General features: G+C 36.0%; 3 protein-coding genes across 4 annotated transcripts; all 3 read right to left on the bottom strand.

Moving 5' to 3' along the window:
* Positions 1-1,138: 1,138 nt before the first annotated feature.
* Positions 1,139-4,399, bottom strand: LOC103955729 (eukaryotic translation initiation factor 3 subunit M). The gene is made up of 10 exons (XM_009367634.3): positions 4,222-4,399; positions 3,577-3,706; positions 3,144-3,282; positions 2,855-3,067; positions 2,627-2,765; positions 2,092-2,242; positions 1,894-2,003; positions 1,717-1,811; positions 1,565-1,634; positions 1,139-1,418 (listed from the first exon to the last, which is right to left on the bottom strand). Exons 1-10 carry the CDS (start codon positions 4,312-4,314, stop codon positions 1,329-1,331), a joined length of 1,230 nt encoding a protein of 409 aa, XP_009365909.2. The 5' UTR covers positions 4,315-4,399; the 3' UTR covers positions 1,139-1,328.
* A 1,673-nt stretch (positions 4,400-6,072) lies between these two features.
* Positions 6,073-8,959, bottom strand: LOC103955793 (protein SPIRAL1-like 3). Of its 2 annotated transcripts, XM_009367694.2 has the most exons (3): positions 8,452-8,959; positions 7,677-7,936; positions 6,078-6,232 (listed from the first exon to the last, which is right to left on the bottom strand). In XM_009367694.2, exons 2-3 carry the CDS (start codon positions 7,923-7,925, stop codon positions 6,149-6,151), a joined length of 333 nt encoding a protein of 110 aa, XP_009365969.2. In that variant the 5' UTR covers positions 7,926-7,936; positions 8,452-8,959; the 3' UTR covers positions 6,078-6,148. The 2 variants fall into 2 exon arrangements, with proteins under 2 accessions (XP_048433968.1, XP_009365969.2); XM_048578011.1 differs by having other exon boundaries at positions 6,073-6,232; positions 7,677-8,959.
* A 128-nt stretch (positions 8,960-9,087) lies between these two features.
* LOC103955730 (putative methylesterase 11, chloroplastic) lies at positions 9,088-11,873 on the bottom strand. The gene is given in 7 exon segments (XM_048578009.1): positions 9,088-9,383; positions 9,386-9,542; positions 9,652-9,783; positions 10,108-10,251; positions 10,694-10,797; positions 10,800-10,929; positions 11,505-11,873. Coding segments are annotated over 7 exon segments (1,131 nt in total). The 5' UTR covers positions 11,853-11,873; the 3' UTR covers positions 9,088-9,267.
* Positions 11,874-15,775: the final 3,902 nt, after the last annotated feature.

Raw genomic sequence — 15,775 nt, 5'->3', positions numbered from 1 at the left:
GCAACCTGTACAAGGCAGGAAGAGGATGTTAATATTTCAATATAATTATGTATGTTCTATTTCTATTAATTTCTGTTCTTGTGCTTTGTTATTTATGTTTATTTAAGAAGAATTGCATAATATTCTGCTTGTGGTCTGGATTTACTGGAGCCCGATGATAGTTTTCAAAGGAACTGAAGTGTCCTGGCTTTAACCTTTGGCTTTTATTTTTTTTCCGTCGAAAAGCTTTGACCTCTGGCCATTCAATCATTATATCAATCACACAAATTGACGGTTCATTATGGACTAAGGGTGTGACTCAGACGGGTTGGACGGGTTGGATAGTCAACCAAATCTTAAAAACCTTTACAGTTTGGGTTTCGGTTAGCCCAACCTTATCGAGTTTAATCTTATAACACTTTATTTTGCATGATGTTTTAAATTTTGAACCAAACAAGGTCAATATTAGATAAAATTTCATTTACACAACATCATTCACACAAATGTTAAAACAAACAACTTGGAGACTATTTCTAATGTTTCAATCATCAAAAGTTGAAATTAAATTACAAGACGTATACTAAAACATCAACCAAAAGAAATATAAAGGTACCACTATCAATCATTATTCGTATGAAGACCAACAATAATTTCAAGTATAGTCATTCATAAACTTATATAATATGAAGTGGGATAGGTACTATGTGCATGAGCGAATTCGCGCTCAAAATTGGGTTGGGTTTTTGGTTGACATGGGTGGGCAAAACATCGACCCAATAAATGATTGGGTTGAGACAGAGTTGGATTTGGACAGGTTTTTTCTTTATTTTAATTCATCCAACTGGATTTGAAATTGAATTGTGTATGAACGAATTCGAATTGACCCAGTCCAAATTGCCCCTACCATGAACCGGAAGTGACCTCGCTTTAACCTTAAAGAAGATTGATAACGAAAGTCTTCGCCCTGGATTCGCCATGTGAAATTTTTCGGTCTGGGATATTTGTTGTGAATTTGAATAAGCCAAATGGAATCTCAGCGATCAACGATCCAAATAGGAGATGATGAGCAACTTAAAAGTACTTCTAGGCCGAAGAAGCGTTTTCTAGAAAAGCACATGCTAAGTGCTCTTAATTTTCCTGTTTTTAAACGCAACAGAAGTTGCCCAACGATATAAGCAGTCGATCGTCATTCCACAAGAGTACAATGTTATAACATTTGTAAACAACGAGCCTATTTTCCTGTCAAAATTTTCAAAAACATTTGATCCAAGTCGAAAATAACAGGGAACCAATAATATTCGTTCAACCTCTCGTAAGTCAATCAAGCACCTACGTTAAGACGTAATTTTCTAACGAATAACTAAGCCTTGCACCGCCTGTGATCCATCGTCAGATATCCTGTTAGCTCGAATGGTGCTGATAACATTTGCAATATTACCCTGACAATGAGGAACTCTGTCAATATACGATTGTATAATGAAGATTTATGAACAATGCAATACGAAGAATGGTTTTTCATACGGTAGCAATCAAAATCGGTTCTTAGTGGGCAGTCAATAATGGAAACGCGGCTGCAGTTACTTACCCTCCAAGTTGCTAACTTTGTTCTTAGTGTAAGCCATTGTTCTTCCCCAAATACTCTCAGAGTACAGCGGCTGCAGATGAAAGGCCAATTCAGTTCAAGAACAAATATATAGGTCTTTGTGTGTACGCAGAAGGTATGAAACACAAACTAACCTCACAATCACCACTTGATTCATCTGGTCCATTTTACAGTCCATTAACTTGGCAGTTATTGCCTTTACCACCCAAAGTTCCACTTCATCATTAATCTGCCAAAACGAAGTGCATAAGCATAATCAACCATGATGTCAAATAAAAACCTCTGGAACCAGAAAGGTAATCCAAACTAACCTGAAGGGTATCTCTGATAACACCGTAAGGAATCCGTCCAGATTCATCAGAACCAAGATCCATCAAGGAAATCAACCTCATCTTAGTTATGCAGTCTTCATGGCCAAGACCTATAACGTTTCAAAAAGCATAATTTACACAAATTAAAAAAAGTAGTATAGTCCGAAGAAAACCCAGTCAGTTGAAACTAAACTTTACCATAGCTTTTCAGTAAATCAGAATTAGCAGCCTGAAACTCCAAGTAAGCATCCAGCCTCTGAGTCAGAAATATCTTTAAAAGCTGATATGCCAATGCATGCTTAGCATCCTTCTCCAGTTGCTCTACAGCAGGCATATTTAGCAAATCACACTGCAGCATAACAAAACTCACATATCAGTTATCTAAATGCCTCATGGAAGGGGACGATTTGATCATCACAGCCAAATGCCAAAAACCCAGTTGTTTCGAAGTGCTGATCTTAAACCATCACTTTGTCCTGTTTATACAAACTAATGCCCAAAAACAATACAGATATTATAAGTAACTGCAGAGGAAGCATAGTAGCTCCATGTGAAGGTCTACAGTTTCTTCAAAAACATAAAAATAAGAGTTCTTGTTAACAAGAGAATGAAACTTACTTTGTAAAGGATCTAACACAAGTAAAGAAGGATGGAACAGTCACCAAAGAGAAACATGGACTCAAAGATTAGTATTAAAAATCTTCAAAATTCCACAAGATCCTAAAAACAATACCTGAAACATGTCTGGGGCCTTCACAAATTCAACAATTGTGCGTACAGCTTCCTCTTTGGCTTCACTCAATGTATGTGCATCTTCACCAGAAAAAGTCGCCAAGTACTTGGTCAGGAATTTGAAAGACTCCTTTGCCAAGCTGAAAATACAACAGACAATATAATCAACTGTTCTTAATACAAATTGAGGAGAGACATGTATATATAGAAAAAAGATTACAAAATATACTTTTTGTGTTCTTTCAGAACATTAGCAATGGCAAGAAATAACCGCCTCTGATCAGAGATCCCAATATTCCACTCTTTCAAAAAGCTTTCCACCTTTTTGAATGAAGGGATGACATGTTCAGCGACCTTCCCATTGATTGCCAAATTAAGAGCACTCAAGTAGACTAAGAACCGGCTATACGGGTTATCCAGAAGGTTGTACAGATTGAACAAACTGTAAAGAAAACGAAAAACGGTCAGAAGTAATCAAAATCAGAAAAGCTAAAGTCGCAATCATAATGTTATCATACATCTTTAAGCGCAGTGCAGGCTTGTCAGTTGGTTTTTGAGTAATCTTTGAGGATATAAGTTTTGCCATCTCGAGTGCTTCGTCTGGACTTTCAGACTTTGTAACCACGTTGCAGATAACAGTGAATATGCACTCAAGATCTGGAAGGAAAATGAAAAGCATGATTTTGTGTATGATGAACATTGACAAAACCATGAAGCTCTCACTTAATTATTGCTATTAATTGAATTGACTTGACCAAAAACATATGCAGAATTTTGATGTAATTAGGCAAAAGAACTTCAAGCAAACATTGATATAATAGTGGATGAACAACGATTGGAAGAAAAACCTCTGAACCATCAACAACATGCAATACTAATGCAATACTAAGCCTCTTAATCTATTTAACATCTTCAAAATAGTACATAAAATTTTCAATATACAAATTGTACCTTTTTCCGAGACCTTTGACAATATAACCTCAGCCGAAGTAAGCATAAGTGACACCAAATCGAACCACCGGCCCATTACCACGCACTCTTGGGCTTCAGCGCATAGTCTAGTAACTTGTGGCTCAGCAACCTGGCAGTTAATAATGACGAAGACAAAAAGAAATTCACCAACTTCCGTAATGATATACATATGCACAGTATCTACACACATATTACATCCGCAAGTATTTCGGATTTCTTTTGTTAGGCAAAAATGGTGGTGAAATATCAAATCTTAATTCACATTTATCAAATGCAGAGGAAGGAAATACATCACCCCAATTTTGTTGTCACGAAATTCGGCAAACCCAAGTTTCGGATTCGAATGCATTACAGTTAAAACTGAGTTTAGGCTTGAGCTGTTTAGAGATTCATCATGTAATACGCAATAAAGAACAAAAATTTAAGAAAACAAATCCAGTATCTAATCACAGATTAACACTAACAAACCCTAAAATTCAGTTCAATGACTCGATCCAAAAAACTGAGCGGAAAGCATCCAACCACCGAATTGAATATAGAATAAACCACAACACAATCATATCTTGACCTAAATGCGCAGAGAAAACATGGAGGGAAAAATTGAGAGAGGAGAGAGAAGAGTACCTCGTGGCCGGCGTCGGCCCAGGCGAGTTCGGACGTGAATCGGACAACGGCGAGAGCGGGATCTTCCTCGGAGGTTTGCACCACAGTCGTCATTGTTGGAGCTCTCCGCAGCTGCAATTTGGTTGTTGTTTTGCAGCAGAGAGAGAGAGAGAGAGAGACGAAAACCCTAGCCGAGGCTTAAGCTATCTATCGTCTATAAGTTTCGTGTGCGATTATAGATGGCTATTATCGTCCATAAGTTTCGTTTATTTGCTACCGCACTCGTAAGGTAGGGTGCCCCCAACTAATACGAGAGGTTTAGGATGTACTTAAAGTGACTTCATATTCAGAAGCGTAGTGAACAGATTTCAACCAATCATATCTCACTTGACCAAGGTTTTGTCACTCATCAATTGTTTTAACACCCTGCTTAGTTACAAGTTTACATTATTAGACTCGACTATAAGTTTTGTTTATATTCGGGGTTGTTATTTATTTAAATTTAAAAAAAAATTGGTGAAAAATCAATATAATTTGCTAATTAGTCATATATTAATAGTTAATTATTGTTTTTGACCTAAATAATGCTATACTTTATAGCTATTTTTACTCAACCCCCTAACCCAAAGCGACGGTTACTGCCCCTTGTCACATTCTAACCCGGGGCGAATCACTTCCCAGACTCGCTTCACCACCGTAACACGATATTATCCGTTTTGGGCTTACCATTCCCTCACAGTTTTGTTTTTGGGAACTCACGAGCAACTTTCCAATGGGTCACCTATCATGGGATTGCTCTAGCCCCCTTCTCGCTTAACTTCGGAGTTCCTACGGAACCCGAAGCCAGTGAGCTCCCAAAAGGCCTCGTGCTAGGTAAGGATGAGAATATACATATAAGGATCACTTCCCTGGGTGATGTGGGATGTCACAATCTATCCCCCTTAAGGGCCCGACGTCGTCGTCGGCACACCACGGTCAGGGTTAGGCTCTAATACCAAATTGTCACATCCTCGCACGGGATGGATCACTTCCCGGCCCCGCTCCACCACCGTAGCACGATATTGTCCGTTTTGAGCTTACTATTCTCTCATGGTTTTGTTTTTGGGAACTTACAAGCAATTTCCCAGTGGATCACCCATCATCGGATTGCTCTAGCCCCCTTCTCGCTTAACTTCGTAGTTCCTACGGAACCCGAAGTCAGTGAGCTCCCAAAAGGCCTCGTGCTAGGTAAGGATGGGAATATACATATAAGGATCACTCCCCTGGATGATGCGGGATGTCACACCCCTACTCCAAAATCATGACATGTGTCAAATTAGCTAATCGTGGTTATTTTACGTACTTACTAGGGGTTAGGGGAGTTGAGTAAAAACAGACTCTATATTTTATTTCTAGAAATTTTAGCAGTAGGATGACTTTGATTGAGTTGGATTGAGTTTTAATATCAAATTTTGATTGAGTCTCGAATTATATGTTCATATGGATTGCAATTGTGTGTACCAAGCATTTTTTGATGACGCTCTCAACGAACATGCATTCCACGAAGCACTAGATAAGTGCTTCTCCGAAGAAGCACTACAAATCCTCAATTATTTTTTTTAAACTTTTTTTTAATCAAACATTGCTGAAAACGCTTTTAATTGTTAGAAAGTGTCTTTAACACTTTTAAAAGTAATTTCAAACGAGTCCGAATCGGTGAATGGATGAAGTAGAGAGTACAATGAAAGCCAAAAGACAAAGAACTGCAGAACCAGTGCATTATGCGCTTGCATTTGGATTTAGTAGCCAAATTTCCATCCATCATACAACATTACATTTGCAAACATGACATTTTTGGAGCATGTAGGTTTCATATTTATGAATTATACATACATATATGTATATAATTGTGTATACTATCAGTGCTGTAATTCAGTTGCTGATGTGATGATTTCTTTATAAGCAAGTTTCAGTTCCCACTCCCACCACCAAACAAGTAGCCAAGGGATGATCCGCCGCCGGGAGCAGCGTGAACCTTGGTCGATGGACGATCCTGCATCCACATACATAACCCGTCATCAACAAAAACATATCCTCATTTGATAAACAACGAATGCGCCATCAAATATTGCATCTGTATTTTAAATAGGGGCGTTTTGATACAGGCGCTTCGTTTTTTTGTTTTTTAGATTAAACATACACTCATTTTGAAAATTTGATCAAACATTTTCCTAAAATTTTGGTTATTAATTTCAGTTTTTCACATAAGTTCAATTTTGTTTAAAATTTTAGTTTTTCACGACTTCTCCTGGACATTTCGTTTTCTTTTTTTCTTTTTTTTTTCTTTTCCTATTATCCCTATATTTATGCATTTATTATCCATCTCTATGCATTTTTTTATTGTTTGTTATAATTTTTACTTTTTTTTTTGTAAATATAGTAGAATATTTATAAAAAAAAATTGTCATATTTTATTATTTAGAAGACCCAACACATATGATTATATAGCTACGTCTAGTTACCTATAATATAGACACATTTAGTTTTATATTGGATTTGATTTTTTGTATTTCTCGGTACATTTGGAATGTAAATGTACCAAAAAGGGTTATCTAATATAGACATTTGATTTTGTGGTACATTTGGATTTTTTGTTCATTTGGTCTTTTGGTACATTTGGAATCTAAAAGTACCAAAAGGGTTACCTGACAATGGGCACATTTGGTTTTATGGTACATTTGGTTTCTCTGTACATTTGAAATATAAACGTATCAAAAGAGTTACATAACAATAGGTACATTTGGTTTTATGTTACATTTGAATTTTTGGTACATTTGGTTTCTCGATACATTTGAAATATAAACGTACCAAAAGTTGATACTTTTGTTCTTAAATGTACCATAAGTTTTAAGTATATTTTTTATATATCTATACATGAAAAAAAAAATGTATTGAAGACTTTTTATTGAGACATTTTTAATAGAAAGAGATATTTTTTTTTAATACTGGTAATAAGGAAATGAGGAATTAGTTAAGTAATTTTTTATTTTATTTTATTAAAAAAATATCATTTAATGCGTAGAAGGGGATTCGAAATTAAATTCCTATATTATAGGCAATCAATTGCTAAGCTACCTTATGCCTCTATATAAATGCATTTAAATTAATGACATAAAAATTAAATAAAAAGAAAATTATTGAGGTGGCAATTGATCAAAGCACCTTAATCAAATCTTTAAAATGAATGAATGTTTAATCTAACAACTATAGAAAAGATATAAGGCATTCTAATTTTCCCTTTAAATAATGTACGATAACATGGTGGTACGTTGTTTTTGCTACAACGACACCAACATGCTATCAATAATCTGTCCACAGTTACAGAACAGACGCATGTGACATAGCCGGACTAGACTTGCACGACATGGTTCTGCGACAAAGACAGAGTTATAACCATAAGCCTATGAAACAAGTAGACTAATTAAAAGATTACGCACCGTGATGAAATTTCCGCAGTTCTGGCCATCAACTCGGAGGTAATTGTTCGTAGGCTTGCTGTGAATTCCCGCTGGAAGCTGCTTACCGCTCGGTGACGAAGCAGGAGCTGGAACTGGGCTAGCATTCTGAGGTGGTGGTGGTGTGCTGTTAGTTGTTTTTGGGGTTTTGTTAGCAGTGGCAGTCTCTCCACCTCCAAACAAATACCCCAAAGAGCTTTTTCCACCACCGCAGCTGACTCCACGCCCCATATTTTCTTCTCCTATTTCCAGCAACAAGTCCCAAACCAAACATGTTATTTCAAAGGATTGCCACATTTGCACTTGAAAGTTTAGACTTTGATCACAAGACAACCTATATTTGATAATTAAAGCGGGTATCGTACGATTTATATCATGATGAAGTATGCAAAACCCGGCTAAAAGATACCGATGAACGCAAAATTTGTCCATACAACAACAGATTATCGACGCATTACAAGCGTATTACAAGATAGTGATTTAACCATATGCACTCTAAATTGAATATTGTAAAACTTTTTATGCAATTGCCGGAGAAGTGCAGAGGCTAAACGAGGAAGAACAAAACCGTAGCCCTAGAAGAAAATGTACCACCTCATGTGCACAAGGCATTGGTATATATTACCAGAGAAAAGGGGGGACAATTAACATGAAATTGGAAAAACAGAAACAAACAATCAGATCATGCCAAAGAAAACATTGTAATTGATCTGAATTTTGCACAGATAGAAAAAAAAATAATGGAAAATTAACGTACGTTGTTTTTGCTTCCCCTTTCTCTTGGGGCCTGAATTTTGGAGCCCTGCAAAAGCAACAGAGAGATTTGTTCGTGTTTACATTTGGTTTTTCTAACCAGAGACATGGTCAATTTCTGAGCTGGCGATATGGTTCGACTCCGCACGTGGCGTCATTTGGGATCATCGATACACTGTTGCGCACCCACATTGGTGAGGTGGCAACTCGTCCAACTGACTATAACTCACGTGATGAGAGAAAAATAAAATATATCCCGAATGGTTGCAATCTGGAAATTTTGCAATGAATTGTGTCCAAAGGTTTGGTGTGACATGTTTCATTTTTGTATGTTTACTCAAAGTTTGAAGTCTAAACTTCATTTGAGTCCTACTAAAACAAACTTCTGTACAGGGTGACGAAATTGCATTTGATCGGAAAATTTCCTCAAAAATACGAACTCATTTGGAAGCGTTTTTTAAAATGACTGAAACTACTTTTAGCAAAAATGGTTTTGGATTCTAAGCATTTTAAATGCTTTCCAAGATTCATTTGTATTTTTACTAAGGATTGATTCCCAAAACATTTTCACCAGAAGCGCTTTCAACCATTTTAAAAGCACTTCAGAACGAGCTCGGCATCTTTTTGTGAACATGTCTTATAAAACGAACAAACACACAACTTTTATCCTATAGCTATGTTCATTTACATGCTTACTCGAGATCCTATCTAATGGAACCATAAATTACGGATGATTCCGGCGGCATTTCAATCATATGCCAGCGGAGATCAACAAAGAACAGTTTTATAGACGACACCCAGCCGGAAAAAGGTGGTGCTTCTATGAAGAAATCTTTGAAATCTCCACCAATAACCTGTGCAGGGCTTGAGGCTTTGAGAAAAAAGGTGAGTGATCAGCGCCTTTCAAGCGAAGGACCTGTTCCGGAGGGCTTTCTTTATCATGCTCTCCTGGGCTGTGATGGGTATGGCATTGTCTTCAGATGTTTCTATATAGAACCGCCTCACCGAACCATATTTCATGTCGGATAATGAGAGCTTCTCCAGAACCGGGGCAAATGGAATTGGCCTCATAGAGACGGATGCCAATGCGACATCCTAGAGCAACAGAAGTAAAAGAAATTAGCGAAACTGATAGGGAAAAATGGACAACCACTTGGATGTTTTTCGTCGAGAGTTTGGTACATTTAAAGAAGTGAGGCATTACCTTGGCAGGACTTTGGTTAAATAACAAATCCTTCAACAATGATTTATCAAGATCAATAGCAGTTGGAGGCTGATCATTCCCATTTGCGTACAAAAATACTTGGGCTTGTCGCATAAGATCGTCTGAACTTGCCTGCAATAATTCTAAGCATTAGTCACTCAACAATCCACATAAACCTTATATAAGTTATTCAGTTCAGAATTACGATACTCATGTGTAAATATTCCGTAAAACATAGTGACAGGACGCGAGGCAAAATGCTATTGCAAATTACACACGGAAGAAAAATGGGTTCTTTAAGTAGATTCAGAGGATAAATATTAAGTAAATCTATCTACACATATTAAGGTTCCAAGGGATACGAAATCTAATGTCAGATTTCAGATTTTGAAGTCCATTCACCTAAGGGAAATCACAGATTTATCAATTCAAAGATAAAAAAGTCTGAGGGAAAACCTGTTGGGAGAACATTTCAAGAGTACTTTGTCCATTCTGTAACATTGCTGCAGCAATAAAAATGACCTTGGCGACTTTATCTGGAAACAACTCCATTGTATATGATACACATGCACCACCGAAATCATGACCCACCAGTATTACCTGCATAACACAGCAACCGAACAGATAGAAACAGAGAAGTTATATACTGAATTCGTATACTAGTCTATGTAACCAAACAATAAATATAGCTCGTATTTTTCAGCGTGATTTTAGAGCAAGTACATGTTTTTCAGACATAACTGTCTTAGTTTTGTTTATATGAACATTCCAAAACGAGCTTAGTTATAGAGTCTCAAAGGAGTGCAAAGTCGCAAACTTGACATGCCATAGATCTTGAAAGCTATACATGCGGCGTATCAAATTACCAACAAAGTGAGCACCTTTCGAAGGTCAAAGTAGTGAAATCTCAATTTTACCAATTATAAGTGAGGATTGGCAGTGAACTAGTGTTAGGATGACCATGGAACGAAATTCAAGCTAAAACAGCAGCATAGATAAGAATAGGAATCTGGAAAAGTAATTGGAAAGCAATTGAATATACCTTCTTCCCCTCTGGAAGTTTTTCGAGAAAATCAGAAAGAGGCTTCACGTATTGTGAAAGACTTGTAACGCTGTTTGTATCAGATGAATGAATACCAGAGCCGTCAAGTCTACGGCAGTAACTTTAAAACCACCCTCCTCTAGAAGTGCAATGGTTTTATACCAACACCAAGCACCGAAGCCACCTCCATGTACAAGGACAAAATGGTTGGTTTCTAGATCATCAAGTTTAACGTCCTATCAAAACACAATCTTTGTTATGAACCAAAAGAAATTCGACAATGGCAACAATCGAGCACGTCATTGTGGAAACTAGACAATAACTTAATCAAATCAGTGAAAACAAACCGTATTCGAACAATCACAACAAAGGAATTCCATACAACAACATCAGAAACATCACGTTGATTCTCTGCGCCATTATTTACATGATCATGGTAGTTTAAACCCGCCACTTCTCGGCGTTCGGTATAAACATTGACGTAACTTGAAATGCAAGTTAATTCATCCAAAAAGATAAAACAAATTGCAACATATGGAATTTAATTAAAACAAAAATCGAACATCTTTAAGGTACACAAGTACGTATGCAAAAACAGAGGTATACACACGTACAGATATAAATATGCATGTATTTGTCAGTTTGTGCACGTGTGTAAATAGCGAAGAACACCCAGAAGAGGACATTGCTAATTCGGTCCACAATCCACTCCAAGTTCGAAACTTTAATCCAAAAATTAACAAAATTAATCCAAAATTAACAAAATTTAATCCAAATTAACAAAATTTAATCAAAAGTCATTAACACTAACCTGATTAACAAGCTGGTGGGGCTGGAGGAGGGGGTCGGTGAGGGACCTGGCGCGGGAGCTGGAGCTGCGGGGCAGGGCGTTGCTGCCCTTCTTGGAGGTGGAATTGGGGTAGCGGAGGGAGGCGGAGCGATCAAAGGGCAGAGAGCCGTTCTGCTGGTGCTGCTGGAACAGAATTGCGGCGGCGAGAGCTTGTTCCTGGATTAGAGCGTCGTCGAGCTTCTCTTTCCGGGAGGATCGGACACGGGTCCAGCGGTTGCTGGAATTGGGTTGCGCCGGCGGGTTGGGTAGGCGCTTTATGGGCTTTCGCTTGGCGGGTTTGGGTGCGAGGATGGCGCAGAGGTTGCCCATTGGGATTGGTAAAGCATGTAGAGGGAGACTGTGAGGGGAGGGAGAGAGAGAGAGAGAGAGAGAGAAGTTAAAAGGAGGCAAAGAGGAGGGTGATGACTGATGAGCTGAAAGAGTGGTGGCAAATAGGCCGAGGGGTGAGCTGAGAAGGTGGACTGATTGGGTTGGTCGATGCTTGAGGAGGTTTAAATATGTATTTATAGACTAATAGAGAGGGTGTGGAATATTATGGTAAACCAGTATCGAGACTCGGTTTCCTTCGTCACATATTTTTTCTACGATATTTTATAATATTTACACGAAAAGTGATGTTTAATTATGAGATTGTAGAGAGTCTTACTTTAAATAGTATTCTTAGCATTTCTCATGGTTAACAACTTCATAACTGTCACTTAGAGTAAGAAGTTTTAGATTCGATACTCGTCAAAAACGAATTTAAACCACATTATTACTAAATTATTGTAAGACTACGTAATACCGCTCCTTAGTGAAGATACTATCTTTCTTTCACACAAAAAAAAAAAAAAAAAAAAACTTCGTACTTTGGGTTTTCCACTTTTGGGCCGAGTCTCATACATTTTTTATCGGTTGGTGATTAAGATAACATTTTATATTGAATTAGTCAACTTATTGACTCTAGTTAATCTAATTTTTAAAATTTTTTTTTTACAAATTAATTCTCTAAATTACTATGTAAATAGGTTTAAATTTGAGTGCAAATGCAATAGTGAACCTGCTCACAATTTTGACCAATTAATTTAACTCACGCTTTTTTAGAAAGTTGGAAGTGGATCACACCTCATTCAAATCAAACTCAATGCTCAACCTCACCGTAACATGTGAGCCAGTAACTTAGAAGAGAAATTAAGGGAAATTTAAAATTTTAATAATAGTTATCTTTTGTTATTTCAAACTTTTTAAGCTTCTGAATTTATTTACATTTGAGAAATGTTCATCCACACACATATTATACATGGTGAATACATATAAGAATGTTGTTATTACCGCTTTAAAATAATCAATCTGCACTGAAAAATTTATGAGAAAAATATATAGGAACATAGGTTTTTTTTCATTTAAATCTTTCTGTACTTGCATTTTGTTTACATATAGATATAGGTAACAAATTCATTATTGAGTATCATAAAAGCATCAATAAACAACTAAATATAGTTATGTTGTTGTTCATCGGGATAATTAATTAGGTACCCACCACTCATCATTGTAATGGAATTTTGTTGTGGCCTCTTTTTTCTTCAATGATGATGAAATATACTCTCTGACAAGAAAAAACAAAACATAAAAGTTATCCTAGTTAGCCGTACTCATCCTCACTAATGAATTAGGGTTTGTAGTTATAGGATTGAGATTCTCTCCGAATCTCACATTATGCTAATCATGAATCGAGAATTCGAACTGTTCAATTTAAATTATGATATTTCCATTAGTTTATCTCATTGACCCATCTCATAAGGACCGAAAAATTTAAACTATATTCAACTTTAATCGTACCGTTCATATTTCTCAGTTTGTTAGCTCCAGAGTGTGAGTTTGGAGAGTATCTCAAATCAATCCGTAGTTGTGAGATTTTGTTAACTTAAGGCCCACTCATTTAAATAGAATTTTGATACTATAATTTGTCTTAAAGCTTGAAACCAGGCATAACAAATTTGATTTGATTTTTCATGTCGTGTCGGCGTTGCAGTTACCTGACGATGATGTTTTGGGAAAGAGACTAATTTCAGCATTTCCGGTGAGCAATTGATCAGTTAATTCCTTAGGACTCATACTTTGTCAGTTTCTAGCAAGTAGCAACCACTATGCCCAACATTTATTCTTCATTCCGACATTAAATTTTTTGCACATTTTGTTTGTGATTTTTCTAGTCTCTGTTATCGATTGATTTGTATTAAGTTTATGACAACAAAATTAATAAAAATTGAGTTTATTAACACGTGTCGATTCATGATAGATGTCACAAAGATGCTGCAAAAAAAAAAAAAAAACGGTTTAGAAGATTTGAACTCCTTCATTCTAACCATCACAATACAACATTGTGTTGCTAATTCACTCATATTGTGATGTTATCGATTCAATCATATTATAGTACGTGTATTTACTTAATTAGTTATATGTCAATGAAATAGAAAAAATGTACATCATTATTCTTTGCATGCACATCTCTATTGGTTTTTGGCCTTTAAATCAACTAAAATAAAGTAGAATCAAAGAACAAAAGTAAACATAAATAAAAGGAGTGTGTATTTAGAAAGAGAAAAATGTTTTGAGTAAATCATTTCCTACGAAACATCAACTGTGCAGTTTATTTTACTTATAATATTATAATATGTACGTAAATATAATAATAACATTATACAGCGGTATAATTCTCTCGCCCCAAAAAATTTGGTACACAAGGAAGCCACCAAACAAGCGATATGTACGATTACGATCCAACTAAACTCAATCACCCGATGCACATTCAGAAAAAGGTATGGTTAATTTTTATGACAAACTTGAATGGTAAATGGGATACGTACGTTAAATTTATCGTAAGTAACAATTGTTGGACTTCATATGAATCATATAAAAGACCTCCCTAATAATATCACAAATGTCATGACAAATGTTAAGGAAAAGGGAAGGGAAAGATGCTAAGAGTGTCACAAATATTATAGCTTTTTCCAACTTATAACACAAAGAATTAGAGCTATAATATGAATCTTAGATACCATTATTTTGATAATCCTCTTGATTGAATTGTAAGTCGATTATTTGATGATATGGTAGGAGTCCTTAGAACTTGAAACTCTTTGAGATAGCCTTTGGATGAGCCACCTCCTTACGTTACTAAAAAAAAAAAAATTTGACAACTTCAATCAATTCTAGTACCAAATACTTTTAATTTTTGCCAAATTTCCAGTACTGTCAGGGAGGAACTTTTTAGGTTTCTTTTGCATATTATCATTAAGAGTGCCCTTGTCAGAAGGAAATTCTTAACAACCAAACAACAAGGGAAAGGTTGCACTCATTCTTTATATACCAAATTTTAGCTGGAAAAGGATTGATCTCATGATATGAGCAATAGAAAAGCTAAGATCCTAACTTGAAATAGCACAATGTAGCACATCAAAATTTGTAACAAATTAATCAAGATTACAAGTTTGAACATGATCAACATGGTCTCTACTTGATAAGAGCAGGTCTCGAGTTCGACTCATACATATGCTAGAACGATATACACATAATATATATATATGTATGTATGTATTTTTAATAAGTTTGATATTAAGTTGTGATCCATTATAGACTAAGTGACTAATTACACGTTGTTTAAGTGTAAATACCATATCGTCTGACCAAAAAAAACACCAAAATCACAACTACAAGTAGTGCATGTAACGTAAAAGTGATCTATTTCCCCAAAAAAGTGCGATACTATTTCTTAATCTAAATTTCTGGTTTGTTTTAAGTATTCAGAAAGAATTGAAAATGTTGTATTATTTCTTGATTGGATTGTAAGTCGATTATTTGATGATATGGCAGGAGTCCCTAGAACTCGAACTATCTGTAACAACTCTTTGAGCTAGTCTTTGGATGAGCCATCTCCTTACGTTACTAAAAAAAAAAAAAATTTGACAACTTCAATCAATTCTAGTACCAAATTCTTTTAATTTTTGCCAAATTTCCAGTACTGTCTGGGAGGAACTTTTTAGGTTTCTTTAGCTATACATCATTAAGAGTGCCCTCATCAGAAGGAAATTCTCAACAACCAAACAACAAGGGAAAGGTTGCACTCATTCTTTATAAACCAAATTTTAGCTGGAAAAGGATTGATCTCATGATATGAGCAATAGAAAAGCTAAGATCCTAACTTGAAATAGCACAATGTAGCACATCAAAATTTGTAACAAATTAATCAAGAT

Source organism: the organism of the source record quoted next, unplaced genomic scaffold (assembly GCF_019419815.1).
Source record: "Pyrus x bretschneideri cultivar Hongxiangsu unplaced genomic scaffold, Pyrus_bretschneideri_v1 Contig12, whole genome shotgun sequence".
Classification (NCBI taxonomy): Eukaryota; Viridiplantae; Streptophyta; class Magnoliopsida; order Rosales; family Rosaceae; genus Pyrus; species Pyrus x bretschneideri.
The sequence above is the reverse complement of the archived record's forward strand: the minus strand, read 5'-3'. Positions and strand labels throughout refer to the sequence as shown.